The sequence below is a fragment of the Cucurbita pepo genome, chromosome LG01 (genome assembly GCF_002806865.2).
Source record: "Cucurbita pepo subsp. pepo cultivar mu-cu-16 chromosome LG01, ASM280686v2, whole genome shotgun sequence".
NCBI classification, from domain to species: Eukaryota; Viridiplantae; Streptophyta; class Magnoliopsida; order Cucurbitales; family Cucurbitaceae; genus Cucurbita; species Cucurbita pepo.
The window spans coordinates 2,793,881-2,818,346 of NC_036638.1; the positions used below are offsets into that span (position 1 = coordinate 2,793,881).

The following is a 24,466-nucleotide window of genomic DNA, read 5'->3' on the forward strand; positions in this document are numbered from 1 at the left end:
ATTGTTATTGGGATAGACTTAAAATTGATGAATTTGGATAATTTAAATTCGTTTAAAATCCAACTACTGAGATGCTACATCAGATTATAGAAATGAAAAATAAATTCATGCTAGGTACCTACCACTTTCATCCCTAGGTTTATTTATAATTGCTTCAAAAATTAAAACTCAAATCTAAAATTCATTTACAATAACGTGTTTCGAGTATACCATTAGTAATTGTTAAAGTCCATTAACCTTGAAAGTTTATGCGTAACCCAACTAAGAGAATGAAAAATGTTAGCAAGATGGCTAGCTCACAATGACTCTCTCTAGTGTTACAACTAATTGCAACTACGACTCATATGTAGTGTATGTTCCCATACTAAGATGCTAGCTCCAACTCATAGCGCATGTTCTTGTGTGTATTTTTCCTTAATCAACATTCTAAACATAAAAATTATGTTAACCATATTTGAGATAACCAAAAACATCTGAATATTCATCAAATCTCCAACAATATGTTTGTTTTACTAAATTTGACTCAAAAAAATCCATAAAAAACTGAACACACTCAGGATCATTCTAATAAAGCCACATGCTATAAATAATTTAAACATGGATCTACATGAATCGTTTCAGACAACATAAGAAAAAGAAATACAAAACTCTTCCGCATACGCGATACTCTATCTCTTCAGGGAATTCCAAGTTACTAACTAGAAGGCTGTAGACTATTGATAAAATTTCATAAAAATAGAAACCCCTATGTAAAAGTTAAAATAATAAGCTGACCTCGTTGAAGAATCAATCGGTTGGATATCCAGATGAACCCTTTTCGATATAAATAAATTTGGAAACAATTTTCTCCTTGAAGACCACTTTTGCCACCATAAGAAAGAAAACCTCAGTAACTAAGCAGCATTCTTTTTGTTTCTGAAGCTCTCCTTCATTGATGTGATTTTTTTCTTGCATTGGTTCACTGTCTTCCCAGGAACGGCGGCTGCAACCCGCTCCCATCGCTGGCTGGTCTCCTTTGGGAATGTTTTCAGAGCTTGGACTAGTGCCCTTTCTTGTACAGCTGACCAATCATCTTGATCTGAACTAGAGGATACTCCATTTGCAGATGAATCGTTAGGAGTTTGGTTGTTTACACTTTGGCTTGAAGAAGTGTCTAGATTACCGTTGGTTGCTGGATTGTCTTCGGGTTTTTGAGAGGACGAACCTACTAATTCTTCTCTAGTTGAAAGTGGAGATGCAATGGACTGCGCGGGTTTCCTTTTCTCAAGAAATGAGTCAAAAGCTTTCGAAGAGTCGGGCTTCTGTAAGAGGATCGTTTTGGTTGCCTTCAAAATTTCTTCCACAGATCTTTTTGTGCCAATGTACTCTGAGATAACCTCCCATCTACGAGAAGTTCCTTTAGGATATTTCTGCATTCCTTTCCTTAAGAGCTCGATTTCATCTTTACTCCAAGGCCTCTCCTTCTTCGGAAGGCTGCTGCTTAATGTGGTCCCAGCATTAGCAGATGTAAAACCATTCTGGTGTCCTGTTTTCTTGCCTTCTGGTTGCTTTCTCTCTGAATTACTGCATTCCTGTGCGTCTTTGAGAACTTTGGCAAGCTCCATTCCTGTTTTTCCTTCCATTTTATCACAAATACTTCTCAGCTGCTCAATGTCAAGAGATGAACAGAGATTTTCTACATCTTCCTCAGAAAGATCAAGCAAAGACTGAGATACAATAGGGCCAGAAAGCGATCTAAGACGAGTCCGTTCTTTGCGCAGGAGTTTCTTCTCTCTCTCTTTCACCTTTTTCTGTTGTTGAGCCACTTCTGCAGCTCGTCTATCCTCCTCCTCCTTCCTTCGTTTCTCCTCTTCAGCAAGCCTAATAGCTTCCTCTTCCTGTAATTTCTTTGCCAAAAATTTTGCTTCCTTCTTCCTCTGCTTTTGAGCTTTCTCTTCCTCCTTCCTTCTTTGTATTCTAGGGTCTCTTTTGTAAGCATTATCTACTAGAGTACGAATCCTAGCATATTCTTCCTTTCTAGCCTTTTCTGAAAGTTTAGCATTCTGCCTCTCCATCCACCTCTTGTGGTCCCGAGACTCTGCCTGCTCAAGATCAAATTCATCAGTGTGTGGGAACTCCCTCCAACTTTTAAAGCTATACCAAAAGTTATAGAAATCATCAACTTCTTTCAATGGTGTTTTATCATCACCCAATGACGGAATAGATTGGTTTACAGACCAACGCCCATTCCTCATAAAAGCTGGACCAAACACCTTAAAGAAATCTTGCGGAGCACAATCAGTTGGAACCTCATCATCAAACTCGTCTGTTGAGTCATAAATTCTTCTTTTGACAGGATCAATTAACACTTCATACGCTTCTTGAATCAATTTAAAATGAGTTTCTATTTCATCCTTTTTTGCTTGTTTTGCAGCTTCAGTTTCCTCGGCAAGAAGAAGTGCAGCTTGTTTGTCAGGATGATACTTCAAAGCAGTTTCACGATAACTTTTTCTTATCTGTTCCTCTGTGGCTAGATATCTCAAATTGCTCAAACCCAACAATGCATAATGATCTTGTTGGGTGGATCCACCAGATTTCTTTTTACCTTTGCTACTATATGAATCAAATGATGGAGCGTATTTCTGTTCTGCATCATCAGACGTCTGCTCATTGTCATCACTCACTTCCTCATCTTCACAACCAAGGAGTTTGAGGGCAGCATTATGGAAAGCATGGCCAGCAGGTTCGTACTTAAAAGCCTTAATTGGAAGACAATTTGAGGAAACATAAATCGGCTGTCCATCTACAATCTCTTCTGAATAGGTGAGAAGACGCAAATTGGCAAGGACAGTCATGGCATCAAAAGAATCCACTGGACCAAGATGATATTTTGTGAAAAATTTCCTCCAAACTGCACAAGCAAAAAACATAAAAAAAATAAATTCTAACAAAAATAAAAAACCAAACAGAAGGCATACAAAATGATACAAACAGTGCTTAGGGTTCTATGGTAGGAACCAAACATTCATTGAAAAATATGAAAGAAAAAAAAGCACGTACAAAACAAAAACCCAACAAACAATCGCAAAGAACTCCGAGAAGGGACTCCAATCCAATTGAATTAAACCAAGATCATAATTACTCAAAGGCCTAATGACGATCCTCACAAGGAGACATTAGACCTCACCATCTCTCAAACCTCATCACAAAGAACGCTTCCTATCTTTAAATCCTATTGTTTTCCTTGAGCCAAACACAAAATAGCCCACAAGATAGTGAAGATTCTAGCATGCTATAGCCACATTCACGAGTAACTTAGCCTAAACAGTGCTAGGGTTGGATTCAAGGAAGCAATAAACACAAGAAGAATGCAGTTTTAAGATATCAGCAGGATGCAGACCAAAACCGTTCCAAACAAAACCACTCAACGTCTTCAAAGTTCAATCCACATATTCGCTACTACATCAAGAATCATTGAAAACCCTAACCTCCTCGCCATCCTCTCGTAACGTGCACCAATGACAACAGTCCGAATCGATAAAACTAAAAATCGCTTCGTTCGGTACATTTAAAAGATATAAAAACCAAATCAAACAGAACTACAAGACCGAATTCGAAAGAAGACGAATCATCATACCAAACAAACAAACAAACAAACAAACAAAAAGATTAAAACACGAAAAAGAGAAAAATTTAGACGGACCTAAACTTACGGAGACAGAAAGAAAATAATAAAGATTCACCGGAAGATGAAAGCTGATGAAGAGCTCGCCGAGCTCGATCCGTCAGCAGAAATAGATTTCCGGTAACCCTCCTTCCGTTCGCTAATCTCCTCGGCCTAAAACTGCTGCCCTCAGGTTGTCAGGTATTTATAGGGCTAAATCTTGCAGACTACCTCAAGTTTCTCCCCGTTTTATTTTTTAATAAATAACTCTCCTAAATTATATTTGGAAAAATAGCCTTCTTTTTTCCCTAAAATATCGCCTCTTTATAAGGAAAAAAAAAATGGTACATTTTTTTATATATTTTTTAATTTCTTTCTTTATTTCTATTATTTTTTTCAAAAAATAAAATAATAATAATAATAAATAAATATATATATATATAAAAAAGCCGTAGTTGAATTATTGATGAAACCGAAATAGCTATTAATTGCCAATAAGCCATACGAGCAGTTGAAATTCTCGTTAAACCCAAATAACTGTCAATTAGTCATACGATAATCAATTTTTTTTTTTTTTTTTTAACTTTTTCTATTTATGTATAAAATATGTTATCCCATAAAATTTGGTAATTTTTTTTCTTCTAAAAAAAATTAGTTTTATTTTTTAAATTTTTAAGTGATGTCATTATTTATTTATTAAAAAATAGTGTTGAAATATTATGCAAATATTTATTACTTTCATGATCAAATGTTCGGATAATTTATACGTTAACTAGCTGTGTTTTAGTTGATTTTAATGATGTGTACACATAAGAGTGTGACTCGAACATTCATAAATATTTAAAAAAGAAAGAAAAGTAGAATTCGAGAATATATACATTTGACCTGAATGACTATGTTTAGGTCGGTGTCAATTAAATTAAAGTTTTTTGAGTTTAATTAAAAAAATAAACAATAATAAGATTAAATTAATACAAATATTTATGAAATCCGTAATTTATTTTAAAAAAAAACTTATAAACTTAAAAAAAAAAAACCTTAATTTTAGTTTTGAATAAAATAATTAATTCTTTATTTTAAAACTTTTTATTTTATTTATAAAAAAATTTAACAGACCAATACTTTTTTAGACTATATTTAAATTTTTTTAATGTTAGTTTTGAAAGTTTATGAATATTTTTTAAATGTCAGCTAACCGTAAGTATTTTTTAACTTTTTAAAAAAGTTTAAAAGTAATTTTGATTTTTTTTTTTTTTAATTTAATGTATATTTTAAACCCTTTGAAAGCTAAAACAAGTATTAACTCGTACAAAATTAATGATAAGTATATTTTTTAGATTTTTTTTAAATTTAGCCACGTGAATAAATGTAAAATTAGTTATATATTAAAAATTTGAAAAAACAATTTAAAAATTGTTATTTAAAATAGTTAGTTGATTTTTAATTAAAATAATCAAAGTTTGAAGTATTTTTATTATGAATAATCAAAGTTTATTATTATATCATAAATGGAAAAAATCTATAAGTTTTTAAATATTGTTTAATATGTACTTAAAATATACTCCAATGTTAAATTATTTTCCATATATACAATAATTATTTCCTTTTCATCTTGTTTTATTATTATGCCCTAATTTGATTTTGTTTGGAATTATGTTTTTTTTTTAATTTTTTCCATATTCGAAAATACTTATTTATTATAAATTCCTTAAAAAATAATTATAATAAAAAAAATCAGAGTTTCACTCGATGGTTTAATAAAACTGTATAAAAAATATTTGTCTAAAACAACTTTAAATATTTGCATTAAAAATTTTGTAATTTTTAAAAAATTACATAAAATAGTAAATGAACGTGATGAGGCGATCACAAGCTCCAATGGTAATAGAGGATTAGATTGATAGCAACATCGACATTAAACGTATCAAACCTGGAACGACACAGGAATAAGATGTGTGGGATCCCACGTCGGCTGGAGAGTGAAACGAAACATTCTTTATAAAGGTGTGGAAACTTTTCCTTAATAGACACGTTTTAAAACCGTGCGGCTGACGACGATACATGACGGTCGAAGCGAAAAATATTTGCTAATGGTGAGTTTGAGACATGCGCGTAAGTACTGCTGTGAAAGTAGTTACTCGCTCTACACGGATTGTTAGCCGATTGCAGCGTTTGTCCGTGGTACAACGACTAATTTAGGTAGAACAATAAAATTATTAAAATACTATTTTGGCCCTCACATGTTCATTATATTTTAGTAACATTTAAATAACGAGTTTTCAAATTGACATTTCACTTATGAATTTGGAAGATTTTGGTCTGTTCGTCAAAGTTTATGTATGTATTTTTCTTAATTTTCAATCTACAATTTTCGTCAGCTTAATTTCGTCTGGAACTTAAGTAATCCTTTCGATTTCATTCCGATTCCGATTCCGATTCACTCCACTAGAATCCGATTCTTAAATCGCCTCCATGACCTCTCTGTCTGCGTTTTCCGTTCTTCTGCTAAGGTTTGCCTAATTACTTCGTTCCTATTGTGTTCTATTGAATCTGCTATTTATGCGTTTGTCTTCAGTGATTCGTTTGTATATTCTTGAAATCCCTTTTTGTGTCGTTGTTTTCTGATTTGCTATCGTCTCTGAAATCGGTCGTCGGTTTCGATTATTGCATGTCCGTCTGCGTCAGATTTCCGTAATTTTTTGGGGTTTTTCTGTCTTGTTTGCATTCAAATTTGCTTCTCATTATTTGCAAATTTTTATGAAGTGAAAGTATAGTTGTTTAATGAAGTTGTAAACGTATTCTGAAAATAGGAGGAACTGACAGAGAGGTGGAATTTGGCGATTGGTGGAGGTGGTGTAGGTCATTGTTGTAGGCTGAGGTGAAAAGTGGGGCAGCAATAAGACTGCGAGGTCACATAGTTGACAAATTGGGCGGCATCTTTGTTATAGTCCGTTCAAAGTTCGGAAGAGAGAGAACTGAAGAACTTGGGAATTTTAGGGTGTTTGGCACAGTGAAGAGGAAGGGGGTGGCGAGCGAGAGAAAATGGGCAAAGGGCCATTTTCTTTTCGCCGGAGTAATAGTCGTCGCCGCCCTAAGAAGGCAGCTCAGTCGACACCGTTGTTATCGCCTCAGACACCTCTGCCGATTGACGCCAGTTCTCCTCCCATTAACAATAATGGCAGCAGCTTGGTCGGTGGTGGCGGTGGTGGTGGTGGGGCTGTGGGAAAGGTGAAGAAGAAGGCTGGAGGAGCGAAGCTGTGGATGCGTCTCGACAGATGGGGGCAGTCGGAGCTTTTAGAGTGGGACAAGAGCGCAATAATCCGGCGTGCTGCAATTCCGGCTCGGGATTTGAGGATTCTTGGTCCTGTTTTCTCCCACTCCTCCAACATACTCGGTAAATTTTGATTTTACGCTGCAACCAGTTTAAGGAACTATATATTTACTCGTTAGAAGTGCCGTTTTGTGCCTATCCTTGTCTCTTGTAACAGATTTTTGAAATCTTAGCAACTACTTGTAACGAGGGATTTGTTTCTAAGATAAAAGAAAGTATACTTTTAGTTGGTTTTGTCTTCTTCAATTGAGAGAGACATGGGGAGAAAAGCTAGATTCAAGGGATAAGGCCGTGTGCAATTGTTTTGATATTCCATTCATGTTCATTGTTCGTTATAAGAAACCATCAACAAGGAGTAATATTTTAAGTCGTTTCTTATCATGTGTGTACATATTGTATTGATTTTCCTTCCCATGTTTTCCACATTTTTTTTTCTAAGTTTAAATTTGGGGAACCATGAAGTTAGGGTTGTAGTTGATAATTTACAAATGTTCATAGCTATGAGAAACCTTGAGTTCTTTCTGAGTTCTCTTTGGTATTCTTGCAGCAAGGGAAAAGGCCATGGTTGTTAATCTAGAGTTCATAAAAGCTATAGTTACTGCTGAAGAAGTCCTACTATTTGACCCTCTTCGCCAAGAGGTTATTCCATTTGTGGATCAGCTAAGGAAACTACTTGCTACGAAGAGTTCATCTCAGGGCCATGGAGATGGAACTGTGGATGAACGTGAAAATGATGTGAATGTTTCAAGTGGAGGAAAGTGGTTGCCAGTCTCCGAAGCTGCTGAAGGTGTGCAGTATGAGCTCCCGTTTGAGTTTCAGGTTCTGGAAAATGCGTTGGAGGTTGTATGTATGTATTTAGATTCCAGTGTGGAAGACCTTGAGAGAGATGCTTATCCAGTCCTTGATGAACTGGCTAGGAATGTCAGCACCAAGAATTTAGAACGTGTGAGGAGCTTGAAAAGTAATCTTACCCGTATTCTTGCACGCGTTCAAAAGGTGTGCCCAAATCCGTTCTTTCAACAAACTTTTTTAAAATACTTATTATTTTTGTTTTCTGTTGCCATATTTTGCTCATTTTTAATTAATTATGTTCTGCTTGAGGTAGTTTTTTTTTTTTTTTTTTTTTTTTTTTTTTTTTTTTTTTTNCCCCATGTATGCTTGTGTAATGAAAATGCAGTTAGACTTGGTGAAAGCAAAACGTTGATATGTGCAAATGTTTGAGGATTTGTGCTTACCATGGGCGGGAATCCAAGGAGCTTGTTTTTTGGAAGCTTGTCTTGGATAAAATTTAGAATAAACTTTTTGTCTAGAAAATAGTGTTTCTCTCTTAAAGGGGAAGGCTGATGCTAATTCGATCAATGTTGAGAGGGATCCCTAACTATTTATTGGCGATCTTTAGGGTTTTGGTTCGGGTGAGTAAGTCTGTTGATAGAACAATGAAAGATTTCTTTTGGGAAGGGGTTGACGAGGGGGAGGGTTGCACTTGGTCAAGTGGGGAGTGGTTATGACGCCAGTGGATCTAGGAGAATTAGTGGTTGTGGCGCTTCTTCCTAGACCTTGACAAGCTATGACATAGGGTGATTGTGAGCAAGTATGACCAGTATCCTTTCGAGTGGATTGAGGGTGGTGGTTTTATGAACCTTAGCAGAAACCTCTAGAAAACTAGTTATTCGGGATTTCCTTCTTTCTCATAGCTTATTCCTCGTTCGGATGGGAAAGGCTCAAAAATATATTTTTGGGAGGATTTTTTGGGTTGGGGAAACCTTCGTTTTGTTTCTATGTTTATACCATATTTTGAACAAAAGGTTGCATTTGGTGGTCTAGGTGTTACTCTTCATCTTCACTTTTAGGCTTCTGACGTCCATTGATTGACAGAGAGATGACAAATGTTTTGGGTCTTCTTTCTATCCTATGAAACTTTCAGGTGTTCCCAGAGAGGAGATATTCGTATCTTGTTCCCTAATCCTTCTGGAGGGTTCTCTTGCCATTCCTTCTCCCATATTTTGTCTATCTCTTTTCCCTCCTCGGTTGGCTCTATCTTCTCCCTTCCTGGTTGCCTTCGTGTTCTCCTAATTCCAAAGAAAGTTAAGGTCTTTGAATGGTAGATTTTACATGGGAGAGCGAATGCCTTGGATCGTGTCCAAAGACATTCTTTCTTTGTGTTGTTTTCAGAATGATGCATTCTCTGCTTGGAGTCAGAGAAACTGATTTTATATCTTTGTACCGGTGTGAAGCTCTCGTTGGGAGAGTTCCAAGCCTCTGGAAAGGTTGGAGAATATATTGTTTCTGTCTGGCTGAACTCCTTAGTCCTAGTCTAATTCTATTGAACTGTAGTGCTGTAACAACTTCTGTCTTGGGCAATGTTTTTATATAGCTCTGCGGATAAGTAGCAAGCTAATCACCTTAGACTGTAAATTTTGTATTCTTTCACAATACAAGAGAAGATCTACGCCAAACAAAACTTTTCATTGAAGAAATGAGAGACTAATGCTGGTAGTGAAAGAAAATAAAACAAAAATTATGAAGGAAAAATAAAGGTATCTCAATTCAAACATATATCTTGTAAAGAAAAGCCAATTAAAAGCTTAGAAAGAGAACATAAAAAGCTTGGTGGATCTTTTGTTAGGTTGTCCTTTTGTATTCCCTTTGCATTCTTTCCTTTATTCTTGATGCAATCTTAGTTCTTTATCCAAAAAGAATAGGTCTTGGTATAGAGTACCCACACGCCCACCCCTCTCCTTTGGTAGATCATCTACTTGGTTGAATCTCTTGTTGCTGTTCTGTTTTAGGGTGAGTTTGACATGCCTACTTGTTTAAACATGTTTTTAGAATTTCTTTTTTTTTAGTTCTTTTCATTAAAGTGATTTTAATTTGAAGACTTGTATGTTTGGTTATATCTTCTTAAAAGTTATTTTAATTCCAATTTTGTTTGGCTGCACAAAGTGATTCTATGAATATTAAGTTCTTAAAGATCATTGTCTTTCTTCTTTAATTTATAATTGGCATTCCTTTTTGTGGTTATTTCATTTATCAATGAAATTTGTAATTTCTTTACAAAAAACAAACTACCATAAAGAGAAGTGAAGAAGATAAGCTTTAAATTTGATGGTGATTTTGCAATTTCTGCATCATTTGGGTCTTGTTATATACATTTTGAAGAACTTTTATTACGAAAGATTTTCTTTAATGTTTCTAAAGTGATGGAGATAGAGAATCACTTGTTTTGATTATTTTTTTGTTACCAAATACTCAAGATAGTAACTTAAAACCAGCATTCTTAAGGAGGCGGGCGGAAAAAGGGAGAAAACTCTTCGGCCCGAGCCTCAAAAAGGTTCATTTACATATACATTCATTCTATGGATTCTGAGTTTTGGAGCTTAAAAAGCTCCATAAATAAATGCGAACACTCAAGAAATCCATCGGAAGCTTGTACAATCGATGCCACAACGATAGCCAACTCAATTATCAAAGAAATAAGGAGAACTCTTCTGAACTCTTACCAGTTTGATATATGTGCTTACCGGAAGAATTTTCTATAACTTTCTTTAGTGGCGTTTATTTTTTTAGTTTAACACGTAGATGTAGAAATTTTAACTTCTGATCTTTACTTGAGTTCGAGTTGGCTTCTTTAGGCTAGCATTGAGACTTTTTTCTCACTCTTTTGTATTATTTTTATCATTACTATTATTTCGTAGAAAATGAAACTTGTGTCAATCAAGCAAAGAGAAGCAGAGAACAAGTAGTGGGATTTACAAAAATGGATCCCAGTTAGCATATATCATCAAACTATCATACTCCCCCTGTTTGTATATTTCATTGATTTAATGAAATGCAATTTGAATCTTATCCAAAAGGAAAACCAAAAGAAAGAACTAAATACTCATAGCTTTTATGATGGCAGGTGCGGGACGAGATAGAGCATCTATTAGATGACAATGAAGATATGGCACAACTATATTTGACAAGGAAATGGATGCAGAATCAACAGGCTGATGCTTTGCTGGGAGGTCTGGCTTCCAACAGCACCACAGCCATTGTTCCCCATCTTCGTCGACTTAGTTCCACCCGGAGCGGAAGTATGGTGACCAGCAATCTTCTTGATGATAATGATGTAGAGGATCTGGAAATGTTACTCGAGGCATATTTTATGCAGTTAGATGGGACTCGTAACAGGATATTATCGGTGAGAGCTTCGACATATCATTGGTTAAATTCCTTCTTATAGTTGTGCCATAATCTAGACAGGTCGGGGTCGAGTTTTAAGGTGTATGTTATTCTCATTTTTATACGTGCAGGTTAGGGAATACATCGATGACACCGAGGATTATGTCAATATTCAACTTGACAACCAACGAAATGAACTCATTCAGTTTCAGTTGACACTGACCATTGCTTCATTTGCCATAGCCATTGAAACCTTAATCGCCGGGTTGTTTGGCATGAACATCCATTGTACATTGTACGATCAGGAGGGGATATTCGAGTACTTCGTCGGAGGTACTTCAGTAGGTTGTTTGTTGATTTTCGTGCTTATTTTCGGGTATGCTAAATGGAAGAAGCTTCTTGGTTCATGATTTCGCCTTGTTCAGCATGTTGATCTGTTGTTTTATATCAGCAAAATAAATACCTGTATGCTTATGAATCAATAATTTACACAGCATACCATAAGCTGATATTTCCAAGTCTTGAGTTTGTGCATACAAACATACTGCAATGATATGAGAATTATTTCACCATTTATTTTCTAAGTACTTAATGCCACTTCGTTATTATATCCTTGTGTTTAAATATTGGTCACTTCGCATGCTTTGAACTCTCGACCAATAGGTAAGCAATGATTTTACGAGATTAGTCTTTACGTGCATAAGTTAGTCAAGTTCACCTGCTTTAAGCGAGGCCAATCCCACAATTAAGATAGTCTCTTTAGAGGTCGTGCAGTAGCTTCTGGCTTTGCCTATGAATCCTATCATTTTCTGGGGCCGTTCAATTCTGGTCAAAACTCAACTCCAATCAACTATCGAGTGAGTACTCGTTGACGAAACAAAATCAGAGCTTATGGGTACCAAGAGATCCAACTTTATTGAGTTGTTTCCTCCAACTTTGGCACATGGAATCTACAAATCTTTATTTTCTTATATTAAATATATATATTATTTTGGAATTGCATTGCACGTACATAATTATTCTTTTATTTTTTTTTTAAAAAATAGTTTCTTTTTCAAAGCACATGGGAATTTGAAAAAAAAAAAAAGAAAAAAAAAAAGACCCAATGGAGAGGTTCGAACTTATGGAAAGGAATATATTTGTAACGTTTTATAATTAAATTTAATTAAAAAAATAAAAAATGGTTAAAAACTTGTTTTATTTTGAAATTTGGATAAATAATTTAAAGTAGTTAAAAAAAAAGTTTTAGTTGAATTTTGAAGATAATTATAAAAATTGAAATAAAATAAATGGATTTGGAAAAAAAGAAAAAGAAAAAAGAGCTGGAAAATGATAAATTTATATAAAAAAAATATATATATATATATATATATTTCTTTTAATTATTGTAATTAAAATTTTCAATCCAAGTCTCCTGCCACTTAATTTCAGTCTCAGCCTTGGGGGAGAAGAGGAGAGAGAGAGAGAGAGAAGCTCAGCATCTTGAGAGGTGGGGGTGGAATTTAGAAATACAAACCCTAGAAAGAAGGTGAATTTTGAGATCATTTTCGCTTTGATTTCATTCCTTTTTCGCGTTACTCTACTAAGATCTTCGTTCTTCCGTCGCCACCAAGGTTAATTTCTCCTTCTCTCTCTCTCTCTCTCTCTCTTCTGTTTTTCTTCTGTTTCTACATGACAGAGGAATTATTTCCCATTTTCCCGCTTGCATTTGATTGAATTTGTTCTGATTTTTTTGCCTTTTATTCGCCTTCTTTCTCGTCCACCCTTCCTATCTTGATTCTTTTTTCTTTGTTTGTCTTCTTCATTTTTCTCATCGCTGGAATTGTTTTTCAATTCGTTTTAATTTTTAATGCATCATTCTGGTTTTATTATGGTTGCTGAGGAAATGTGGGAGGGAATTCAAATGGGAGGATTTTACATCTTTCTCTCCAGAATCATCTGATGTTACTATTTAGATGGGAAGATAATGGTCGGTATTAATCTTCTCTGCCTAGTTCTTACTTAACTAATGGGTAAGGGTAAATGGTTTTTGTTTTTGGGACCTACTGGCAGGTGTGGTTGTGTAAGATTTTCGACTTTTATTTGATACTTTTTGTTTGGGTGGGTACCCTCAATTTATCATAGTTAGTGAACTTATTGTTTCCAGCTTTTTGACTACTTGATGTTTTTCTGGCTGATCTGCTATCGAATGTCCTCTGTTTTTCAGTGCCACTTCGTGGCATAGTTCATGGTTTCAGAGAACTGCTTTGCATTCGAGCGAGCAACATGAATGTTCCCATGGAAAAATGTTGATGAATTATGAAAGTAACAAGTTATTTTTGCATATCAGCGAAGAATTTAATTATACATGCTGATGTTTTTCGGACTGCTCTTTTATTTCTTCTTAACCTTGATCTGTTGTCCATGTTTATCTGTTTCTGAGATATTTCTCATCATGTTACAGGAAAAGGAATTTCTCGAATTTTATACCATGGCAACTTCAAAAGGGTCATCCAACGTCAGGAATTTTATGAGTTCTGGAAAACATGCACTACTCCCTCCTAAAAGTCCTTTCCCTAGTGTTTCTCCATCATATACTGAATATGTTCCTAATACTGCAATTGGAGCAAAAGCTGTTCAGAGACCAAGAGATGGTAACAGCTACCATCAAAGAACTTCTTCCGAAAGCTTTCTAATAGAGGAGCAGCCTTCTTGGCTTGAAGATCTTCTTAATGAGCCGGAGACCCCTGTTCGCAGAGTTGGTCATCGACGTTCATCAAGTGACTCCTTTGCATATACAGATTCTGCTAATGCTAATTTTGATAGTATCGTGCAAGAAGACTTCAAATATACAAATTCTATTCCTGGACACTCTTGGTTATGTCAAGAATTTGATCGTCAGAGAGATGCAAGGCATGCTTCATTTTATACTGAAGCGAATGTGACAAAGCAGAAGAATAGGGTGTGGGAATCATCTTTGTCTGCCATGAATAATCCCATGGCTCTTCGTTCTCCCAGGGAGAACATTGTTGTTCATACCTCGGGACCATTGATCCCTCCGCAGGAGGCAGATGGTTTGCTTTCTACAGCAAGTGAAAAACAGGATCCAACTGAGTCTGGTCCACACGATCCAAAAGTCTCTTCTGAAAGGAAGGACGTGTCTCATGGAAAATCATCCGGGTCGGATACAGAAAATAAACGTGCCAAACAGTATGTATATGATGTTTTGCTTTGTTTTAGTATTTTCATATAAACCCTGGACTCAAAATTGGCTAACGTCTAGACCTGCAGTGCTTGTTTTAATTGAATATGTCCAGCCTTATTATTATTTTTCCTGCTTACCACTTATTAACTGTATTTTAAATTCTTTTAGGAATTTGTAATTCAATGAAGATTGTTATCTATGTCATTAAGTTTTTCATAAAACCCATGTCTTATTGGACATTATTTTATATGATATTTTATGGCTTTATTTTTATGTTATGCATTTTTTAAATATTTTTTTAAAAATAATATTCTATATCAAATCTCCACACCTTGACTCTATTTCTGTCTTTGAACACTTGTCATCGCCTCTAATCTTTCAACATGGTATGGGAGTAAACAATTTTATTGTATTTCTACACTTTTCTTTTTTAATGCATTAACTGTTCTAGAATTATACAGGCAATTTGCTCAGCGTTCAAGGGTTCGGAAACTTCAATATATAGCTGAGCTTGAAAGGAAAGTACAAGCGTTGCAGGTCAGTATATGATGAAATTATGAATTAGTGGCTCCATGTAGTTGATGTAAAAGCTCAAAGAACACCTCAAATTTGTTATTCCATAGGCAGAGGGCTCTGACGTCTCAGCTGAGCTTGAATTTCTCAACCAGCAAAATATTATTCTTAGCATGGAGAACAAAGCCCTCAAGCAGCGGTTAGAGAGTTTAGCTCAAGAGCAGCTAATTAAATACTGTAAGCCCTTATTCACTAGATATCTTTCCTTTTCTGTATACTGATAGAGACATAGGTAGGGTAGGTTGGTAAGTATGTATACATATATATATATGATACGTAGGTTGATATTTTAACTTGTGATATATTTGGGAAAATTGTGTTCTAATCATGAACTACGGTAGTTATCTGCAAAAGAACTTCATGTTATTATTACATAGATCTTTTGACGAAACTATGATGGGCTAGAAATCGATTAAGGTAGGGATTTCTTCCTGGAGAATGATTGCTGGAGTTCTCTCTCTTTGAATAAGGAAACCGAGCAAGGAATTTCATTTCATGAGAAATAGATAAATAAAAGAAGGGTTATTAGAAATCAGCCCAATCCGAAATAATCTAAAATTAATAAACAAAAACTCCCCCAATAGGCTTCCTTGAAAATAATTACGATTAAAAAAGCTTAAATCAATTATTTAGAGTATTCCTTATTTGATCCTTGTATTTTAAATTATTTCATATTAGTTCTTGTAGGGACGAGATGGTTCTACAAAAAAAGTACAGGGACACATTTAAAATATGAAATATATTTATTCTTATATATTATTAATATACTTACACATGTTATGTTTTCTGAGATCGTAAGTGTATGGAAAGTTTTCGAATTGCATGCAGAAACAAGTAACTGATGAATTTTATAGAAGCCTAAACTTCTGTGATCCAAACTTGATATTTTACTTTGTAGACAATTCCATGTTTTGAAAGAACGCTTACCTGGCATGTTATGAGCAGTATGATATTCCCCTATCCTTTTTATTTCTACAAGAAAGCTAAAAGATGAAACTATATACAGTGGAGCAGGAAGTACTGGAGAGGGAGATTGGAAGGTTAAGAGCTGTGCATCAGCAGCAACAACCGCAACAACTACGACCTTCTTCTAGTCATCGGCGTACTTCAAGCAAAGACCTTGACAGTCAATTTGCAAATCTTTCTTTGAAGCAAAAGGATTCTGGTTCAAGTTGTGACCCAGTAACAGGTCCAGTGCGCAGTTAGGTTTCATGTTTGACTTCACGTGTTGTGCCTGGGAACGTTTGCCAAATTGGTGAACGAAAATGATCGTCACTTCATGCAAGACAAGCTGATCGCTTCCAGTCTTGGTACCTCTCTGTTTCTCTCAGGTCTCCTTTTAATTCTTTGCCGCTGTTTCCTGCCTTTTCCTGGAGTTAACATTTTCGTATGCATGCACCTGGTGGTCATTGCCGTTGTCTTGTTTGTTCAACATGAGGTGTGTGGCCTACCGGAGGTGGTATCTGTCTGTAGTGTATGTCTAATCAATTATAATTTACACCACTTGTAAGCACCATTTTTTAACTTTCATCCAAAAAAGTTCCGCTTCCACAGTGTGAACATCTTCTGTGCTGTTTGGACATTCAGTACCTGTAATGCATCACGGTGAGAAATAATTACATGATTCCATTGAAATCTCTGATTTACGGATGGAATGCTTGCCTAATCTCTCTCCCTCCATGTACTTCAGACTTGTTTTAACCATTTTTATGACTGAGTTGATCGAAATATTTTGATGTTCGTCCGGTTGGGTTATCAAGCAGTGTGGTAGAGCAGTTACTTAGCAGTACATTACTTCACAAGCCCCATCACATTGTGTCGCAGGTCTAGTTTGGTGTTGTAATTTTATGTTGATTGCGGTCAATTATAAGCTTTGTTTCGACATTCTTTTCAAGAATTTTTTTTGGTTGGTTAAATTTATGCCGTTGGATTGTATCTTGGAACATTCACTCACAAATTTTTCCCACAGTGATACAGCGTCTTCTCTTTGCAGATCATTCACTCCCACCTGTTCCAGGTTTTTTCAGCCCTCTTTAACATTTATAACGAAATTTTCCCTGGTCTCATTTATGTCCCAGGCTTTAACTTTGTAATAGTCTAAGCTCACCGCTAGCAGATATTGTTCATTTTAGCCCGTTACGTGTAGTTGTCAACATCACGGTTTTAAAACGTGTCTGTTAGGGAAAGGTTTTCACACCCATATAAGGTTTCCACCCCCTTGGGGGCCAGCGTCCTTGTTGGCACATCACCCATTGCCTGGCTTAATACCATTTGTAAACAGCCCAAACTCATCGTTAGCTCACCGCTAGCAGATATTGTCATCTTTAACCCGTTATGTACTACTATCAATCTCACAGTTACAAAACGCATTTTAAAACCATGTAGTGGCAATACGTAATGGGCCAAAGCAAACAATATTTGCTAACGGTGAGTTTGGGTTGTTTACAAATGGTATCAGAGACTTAACAGTAATACGTAACGGGCCAAAACAGACATCTTGTGAGATAAATTAAACAGACATCTTGTGAGATAACTTGGAACACATATTTCATTCATAGTGAAAGCTTGATAATATAGTAAGCAGACTCTAATGCAGTATATAATGTACACATTGCAGAATTTGGCCTCAATTTGTACGGGACTGATTTTGGTCACCTTTAAAAGTTCGAAGAATAATGTCTAAAAACAATGATAATAAGAGGGAACGAGAAAAACTTATCATCTCAGCTAAAATTCTCATCAGAACCATATGCAAATAAAACACAAACCTGTGCTATACTCTCTGCTTGTAACTTCCATTGCACTGTCATCTACTGAATTCCTCTGTTATAAGAATACAGAGAGAAAAAAAGAAGAAAACCTTGAACGTGGCGGCCATGGCCATGGCCCTGTGAGCTTCATTTGGGAGCCTTGGATATTGGTCTGGAGGTGGCATTACACATTCATCCCCATTGAACAAAATTCTTCTTGGGAACGCCCATCCTTCTCTGAAAGTGAAAATTTCTGAATCTTTTTGGAGAAGCATCTCTGTTTGAACATTCCCTCTTTCTCCTGATGTGAGTATCAAATCATTGTAGAACTGTATCCCCCAAAACATCCCTGTGTCATCTTCAGAAAGCACAACAAAACTTTACTCGGCCTTAAAAAACATGTTTCAGAGAGCGTTTGAAGTACAATTTTTACCATTACTTCTGAGAGAAATGCTAGTTTAATGACTAAAAAAGGGTTTCAATAGATTCAAAAGTACCTCAAATACGATCGAGAGAAATGGTCGAGTCTTTCAAACATAAAAAAGGACGTCTTTCAAACTCGTGAGATCAAATGGACAGTGGAGGAACTTACTTATGTGACCATATTGATTGAGAGGGCTGTAGTTGAAGCTGAAAACTTGAGTAATATTCCTCAAGTTGGGATGCAACACTACTAAGCTCCATTGAGAGTAGTTCTTGGCAAAGTTTAGATTTGTGATGGTTATCTTTACCCTCCAATACTGTGTATAGCTCTGTTTCACATGCCAATGCACCCTTATTGGGCACATATGCTGTGAACACCTCACCAATGGTTCTACTTCAGCAGTGTAGTGTTCATGTGGAAGCTGCAACACAGAAGGAGTTTCACCTGACCTGTAAAACATTTTTGGACAGTAGAAGATTTTACTTGTCATACAAATAGCCTAAAATTGGTAGGAGATAAGTGTGTGGAATGTTACTCGACGCATTTCGTTCCCTCTAGCCCTTGGCAGCCACAGCTGCACCGAGGGCAAGGAATGATGGTGCTGTTGTAGAAGGATGACAATGAAACACAGCACCCCGGAGCTGGTGATGATCGGAATTGCGAGTAAACACATGTCACGTTCCATGTTTCTACAATCAGAAACAATATACAGATCTCAGAGAGGGAGTTCAGTTAAGCTACAACATTGCAGCTGTTTTCTACTCATAAATCTAACACAAAAAGACCAATCTCAACCATGATTTAAGCATAAACAACAGAGAAATCCACACCTCAACTCAATCTAAAAGTGACCTTTAAGGGATTAAAATCTCCAGCTTTAACCATTCATCAAGTAATTACCTAGAACTTGTGTCCACCGACGACCGCCATCCTTACTGAACTTGGTTGGAGAGACTTGAAATGGGTCACTACAAGTATAGCCAGGAAGCCCCAGAGTGAAATTTGCAGGCATTTTGCTATCTACACCCTTCCCAGCAGACTTCCCGATATTCATTTGGAAGGCAGCTCCATAGTTTGCAGGGTCTTGTCTCATGGAAGATAGCACACCTCCTTTACAACAATTGGCCACCTGCAACTTATAAGGAGCTCCAGGCATAAGATCAACTATCACAGGCTTCTTCTCACAACAATGAGGAAGCTCCTTGCCTATGTATTTGGAGCAATTTCCTTGCTGAGTAGCCTCTGCCCCCCACATACTCCATATAACCTCATCACCTTTCCATGACCAGCCAAGTTTCCAACCAGGAAGTTCCACATGACGAAACAGTTGGTAATTGTATAACGAAACTCTCACCTGTAACGTTTAACATAATGAATTGATTTTGAACAAAAACGAGAGGTGCAGAAGTTGTAGGTAGTCGAATGAACTCCCAAGACTCAATAGTTCGATGAGTTTGAAACGACATTATCTTCCAACGAAAAAAATGATATGACATTGCTTACAAGAACAACCTTCCTAAGCTAAATACATTAGATCAAGAAAACCTTTCCATTAGATAGGAAAATATAAGACTAAAAGTATGTATAGTATATTTGTAACCGTCCAAGCCCACCACTAGTAGATACTATTCTCTTTAGACTTTCCCTCAAGATTTCTAAAACATGTCTGCTAGGGAGAGGTTTCCACACCCTTATAAGTAATGTTTCGTTTCTCCTCCAATCGAGGTGGGATCTCACAATATTGGAGGCATGTATGTCTAATATCTATTTCATAGACTATTTCTCAAACTCGTTTATAGCTATCCATTTGCAGTCTATACTGAGTAACAATTCATGGATCCACTCAATCATAGATCATCTTAAGATAAGACAGGACAACAACATTCTAACACAAGGCTCTTTTATAAACATTCTTAAGTTCATCGAATATCATAGATGATAACAGGGATAAACTAAAAATTGAGCAGATAGAACAGTGATACTTACATCAAAAGTATCCCCATTCTCCACCAAGAAATCCCATGTGATAGTAACGTTGGCATAAGGGTCCAAGGAATCATATTCATCTGTATTTCAATCTATAAGGTTTATATTAAATTTCTTCTATTCCTCCACAAGAGAACCCTTTGTTCAAACCAAACAGAACACAAACAGAACATACAAAGAAGAGGAAAATACTTACAGGAGGGCGAGAAAGAGCAGGTGAGAGAGAAGAAGATCAAAAGAAAGGCAATGAAATTTGATCTTTGATCCAGAAACAAACATGGGTTTGTTTGGAAAACGGAAAAGAACGGATTCTCCATGCCCTAAACAAGATTGATATTCAAAACCCGAAATAGAGAGCCAGTGGGGGATTTTGGATGAAATCTGAGCTTGGAAAATGTAGGAAATGGAGGCGGCTGGGGATTTTGTGGTTTGAATGTGAAATGTTTGAGATCGAAAAGGGGAAACGAAGGAGATGAAGAAGAAGAATGCATAATGGGGGATTGAATGCATGGCATTGGAGTGATGAATGGATGAATGGATGAACGCATTTTGTCGCGGTTTTTTCTTTTTTCTCTGTGTGGGTGTGATGGGAGTGTGGAGAAAACAGAAGAACGCATTAATTGAGAGATTAATGGAATGCAAAAGTAGGATGTTACGGTAATACAATGCGTCTGTTCGTACTGAATTTGCACTAATGATCCTTCCCATCTGCCGACCGTTTTATCTTCTTTTTTCTTTTTCTTTTTTTTCAATAGAAAATTACTTTTGTTATTTTTGCAATGTTTTTTGATATGATATCTTATGTTCTAAAGAATTATTTTTTCATTTTTAAAAAATGAAGGTTAAGAGACTAGCTTGTTTGGCAAGTTCGGGGTGATTAGTACGGTGTTTGTAGCCAACGGGTTGAGTGTCTCGAGCCCAATTGGGTGATTTGCCTTCGTTTCAATCACTATTGATCCCCAATTTGTCTACAATATTGATGGCTTGATGTGCCATCTCATGCCAAGGCAGAGGTTATCTTCGTCTATGCGACCAATACTATGAGGTCCCATATCGGTTGGAGAGGGTAACAAGTCATTCCTTATAAATATGTGAAATTCTCTCCCTAGTAGACTCGTTTTAAACCTCTTTGAAGAGAAATCCAGAAGGGAAAACCTAAAAATGACAAATATTTTTTAACGGTGGGCTTGAGTTGTTACAATCCACGGTTTATTCTCATTTGTATATGTGCAAGCTAAAGTTCTAGCCTCTAGAAACTCTCGGTATCCTTCGTTTTCTATGCCTTGGTCAACGGAACTTGGATGACATCTCTCCCTTGGTCAACGGTGCTATTTATCTTATCCCAACATAATTACGAGTCATTTTTTGTTCTTTTTCTTTCCGTTGTTGATTTTCTACTCCTAAATAGAACTTGGGTACGGTCGTGATAGCTATTATCTTTGGGTCATGTCACTCGTTGGGTAACATATTTGAACAAACAATTTTTTTTTTTTTTTTTTTTTTTTTTGTTAAAAGGCATTTGCATTCCCCTAGAGGGTGTTCAGTGGTTGAATCCAATCGAGTCGAAACATTTTTCTAGACCTAACCCAATTGTTCGGGTTCTAAAGTTTTAATATTAAATTGGGATGGGGAGTTTAGGTCATTTATTTAAAATTTTATTTTTAATAAAAGTAAAATGCTAATATATAAAATTTTCATCCAACTTAATCTAAATATGGTGAACACGTTCAAACAGTACGAATTATATATATAATGATTTGATGAACATTGCGATTGAACATCGCGTAGAGAGAGAAATGCCTCAGCCGAGCAAAGAACCCTGCAAGAAGGAGGCGTGTGACATTCAAGCTTGTCTCTCCAAAAATAACTTTCTTCCTCACAAGTAAGTTTAGATTAAGATTTTCGTTTCGTGTTTGTTTCCCGAGGAATCTGCGATAAAAGATTCTCAAGTTTCTAGGCTGTTCTGTTCATCGATGTTTGATCTTGTTCGTTTTAGTGATTTGCATGAATCGGAGGATAGATGGATTGAATTTGAATCTTATTTCTTTCTTTGTTTTCCTGTATCTGTTGACGAAACTGTGGACTGCTGTATATTCTTTGTGCTTTGCGTTTTTTCTTCCCTTTGAATTATCAGTTATCTCCGTCTGTCGTGAGATCAAGCAAAGAACGAATTAAGCTATAAAGCAGAAATGCGTTTTAATTTGATTCCTCTGTATGGAAAACGTTTGGGCTTTTACTTTTCCCTATGTTTGATCCGTTTCATTTCTCTTCGTGTTTGGTTCATCGACTCACGCACTTTGACCAAGTATTGTAGTCCTTGATTTGGGAAATTTCGAATAGATTACGGAGGTCAGACACCAGAAAACATGTCGTTCTTCTTCAAAATTTTGTCAGTAGTTTCTAGATGCGATCAAAATTCTGCTGGAAGGTTGTTCAAAATGTGGAAATTCAATCAACATAATTTTTTTGTGACTATAGTTTAGTTCAAATTTTGAGTCCTCTGGAATTGATCATACATTTGACAGGCATTATGTCGAATGGATGTTGAAGTTTGTTTGTTTTTTTATGTGTGTGTACAGCTTTATACTGTATACATAAGGTGTCTGTTGTAGTTCTATGATTATCTTCTGATCAGCAAGTGGCTGGATTTTGTTTTAGTAACGATGTGATGCTCGGAAAACTTGCTGTCGTAATTCATGAAAAAATGTTGTTTTAAACTCAAATTGCTGGATCCACAAACAGATTCCATATCAAGTTTATTCATTTTTCTTCGGAACACTTCATAGAACGCATGCCCTAGGATATCAACCCCATTTCCAAAAAAGCCAATTTGATAGATTCATCAATAACCTCGGAGGTTCCAGCTTTCAAGCCCTTGAATCCAACTTTCCTTGGACTGGTCTCAAGTCCCTATGAAGTTTCAATATATTGAGATGTCTCCTAAACTTTTATTCATTGAATATGTCACTTCGATTGAAGAGTAATGGAGGCTATGGTATTCTGCTGCTTGGCTACAGCTTCTGCTTGGGGAACCTAGAAGCTAGGTTGCAGCTCTCCATTCAATTTCCCAAAATGGTATTTTAACCTTTGAGAGGCCATTTGGGATCCTGGTTCGAAATCAAGAACCTTGGGATTTTGGAACCCATGGGGTTGATTGGTTGTATTCCTGAAGCTTGGGGTTTCCTAAGCCGTTTGGGGTGCAGGGTTGGGTTGGTTGGGTTTTTGAAACTTGTGTTTGAGGTGTAGGGTTGAGTTGGACTAGGTTCCAATAGCCAGTTTTTTTGGGATGTTCTTTAGTTTCCATTTTTTGTGACTTCATAATTTGTTCTGAACTATATATCAATCTTCTGTCCCAATTTGTGTAATTTGGCTCAGCCATATTCAAATTTGTAACTATTTTACGTGCATCTTTTGTAACCAGTCTATGTCTCTCACTTCATACATGGTGATATCATTTTCAATATCACCATCTTAAATGTAGAATGAATAACTCTAAAGTAGGAAGCATATATTAAAAAATCCATGGTTAAAGCTCGGGTTTTTTAGCCATTTGTTTTTTCTTTTTCTGTGAATTGTTCTTTGATATAATCTTGCTGAATTTTTGGACAATCTACTAGAAAACAATTGTTCCATCCATCCAAACCAATGGATCAAACGGCCGCTCATTTGTTTTCCTCCTCTGCTGTGGATTAGCAATTTAGGCCAGTTTAATTCTATATTCCCTGGAATCGTACCAACTCTTAGATAACTCATTACACTTCTCTTAGATGTTGATGACTCTTTTTTTGTGTGTTATGGGGGAAGGCTTTTGCATGTAGATAAGTTGATGTGTCCCTGATCAGTGTGTGGATTGACATGGTTGTAGGTGCGTCAGGGTTATTCAACTATTGCAGTATTGCTGTGAAAACTGCAATTACAAGTCAACACACTGTGCTTCTGTTTCTGACCTCTTAAAGCAAATGCCTAAGCCCAAAGGCCAGAAATCTTGATCCAAGTCGAGCCAGATGTAATTCAGTCTAGACGTAACAAACTAAATTAGGTGTTTACTTATAACTCAAGCCAACATATTATGGGATGGCACAGCCAATGCTGGACGCTGAATTCTGCTAGTTTTGCAAAATAGTGCAGATGGAAGAGATGAGGCCAGAAAACCAAAATCTTTGATAGATCAACATGAACTAATGCTAATGATGTTACCATTTCTTCACAAAGCCATCAACTTGCAAATCAACCTTTATGTCCACTCTCTGTTCTCTAATAAAATATTTCTCCATATGTTTAACTATGATACCAGTCGGACATTAATTTTGGCCCTTTTCCATTTTGCATCTTCCGATTTTGATACAAAAATTACTTGAAAGGATTGATTGAACTTGAATGATTCCCTATCCGGACATGAACATAAAAGTGA

General features: G+C 36.1%; 5 protein-coding genes across 10 annotated transcripts; 3 read left to right on the forward strand and 2 right to left on the reverse strand.

Annotated features, from left to right (window-relative positions):
- Nucleotides 1-493: 493 nt before the first annotated feature.
- On the reverse strand, nt 494-3,830 carry LOC111804318 (dnaJ homolog subfamily C member 2-like). Of its 3 annotated transcripts, none has more exons than XM_023689089.1 (2): nt 3,693-3,830; nt 494-2,890 (listed from the first exon to the last, which is right to left on the reverse strand). In XM_023689089.1, the coding sequence occupies exon 2, from the start codon at nt 2,832-2,834 to the stop codon at nt 894-896; it is 1,941 nt and encodes a 646-aa protein (XP_023544857.1). In that variant the 5' UTR covers nt 2,835-2,890; nt 3,693-3,830; the 3' UTR covers nt 494-893. The 3 variants fall into 3 exon arrangements, with proteins under 3 accessions (XP_023544857.1, XP_023544850.1, XP_023544862.1); XM_023689082.1 differs by having other exon boundaries at nt 3,683-3,830; XM_023689094.1 differs by having other exon boundaries at nt 3,723-3,825.
- Nucleotides 3,831-5,937: 2,107 nt separating this feature from the next.
- Nucleotides 5,938-11,722, forward strand: LOC111795424 (magnesium transporter MRS2-4-like). The gene is made up of 5 exons (XM_023677851.1): nt 5,938-6,153; nt 6,454-7,037; nt 7,522-7,970; nt 10,876-11,157; nt 11,270-11,722. Exons 2-5 carry the CDS (start codon nt 6,686-6,688, stop codon nt 11,546-11,548), a joined length of 1,362 nt encoding a protein of 453 aa, XP_023533619.1. The 5' UTR covers nt 5,938-6,153; nt 6,454-6,685; the 3' UTR covers nt 11,549-11,722.
- Nucleotides 11,723-12,547: 825 nt separating this feature from the next.
- On the forward strand, nt 12,548-16,806 carry LOC111795430 (uncharacterized protein At4g06598-like). 4 transcript variants are annotated; one of them, XM_023677871.1, is made up of 5 exons: nt 12,548-12,751; nt 13,582-14,327; nt 14,784-14,859; nt 14,946-15,072; nt 15,902-16,806. In XM_023677871.1, the coding sequence occupies exons 2-5, from the start codon at nt 13,609-13,611 to the stop codon at nt 16,099-16,101; spliced, it is 1,122 nt and encodes a 373-aa protein (XP_023533639.1). In that variant the 5' UTR covers nt 12,548-12,751; nt 13,582-13,608; the 3' UTR covers nt 16,102-16,806. The 4 variants fall into 4 exon arrangements, with proteins under 4 accessions (XP_023533639.1, XP_023533654.1, XP_023533631.1 ...); XM_023677886.1 differs by having other exon boundaries at nt 12,548-12,666; XM_023677863.1 differs by lacking the exon at nt 12,548-12,751 and adding an exon at nt 12,758-13,107.
- Nucleotides 16,807-17,506: 700 nt separating this feature from the next.
- On the reverse strand, nt 17,507-20,674 carry LOC111795419 (COBRA-like protein 6). Its single transcript, XM_023677836.1, has 6 exons — nt 20,252-20,674; nt 20,056-20,135; nt 18,970-19,423; nt 18,605-18,758; nt 18,238-18,518; nt 17,507-18,003 (listed from the first exon to the last, which is right to left on the reverse strand). Exons 1-6 carry the CDS (start codon nt 20,370-20,372, stop codon nt 17,702-17,704), a joined length of 1,392 nt encoding a protein of 463 aa, XP_023533604.1. The 5' UTR covers nt 20,373-20,674; the 3' UTR covers nt 17,507-17,701.
- Nucleotides 20,675-21,774: 1,100 nt separating this feature from the next.
- On the forward strand, nt 21,775-24,442 carry LOC111800169 (cx9C motif-containing protein 4, mitochondrial). Its single transcript, XM_023683764.1, has 2 exons — nt 21,775-21,937; nt 23,921-24,442. Exons 1-2 carry the CDS (start codon nt 21,816-21,818, stop codon nt 24,042-24,044), a joined length of 246 nt encoding a protein of 81 aa, XP_023539532.1. The 5' UTR covers nt 21,775-21,815; the 3' UTR covers nt 24,045-24,442.
- The last annotated feature ends 24 nt before the right edge of the window (nt 24,443-24,466 follow it).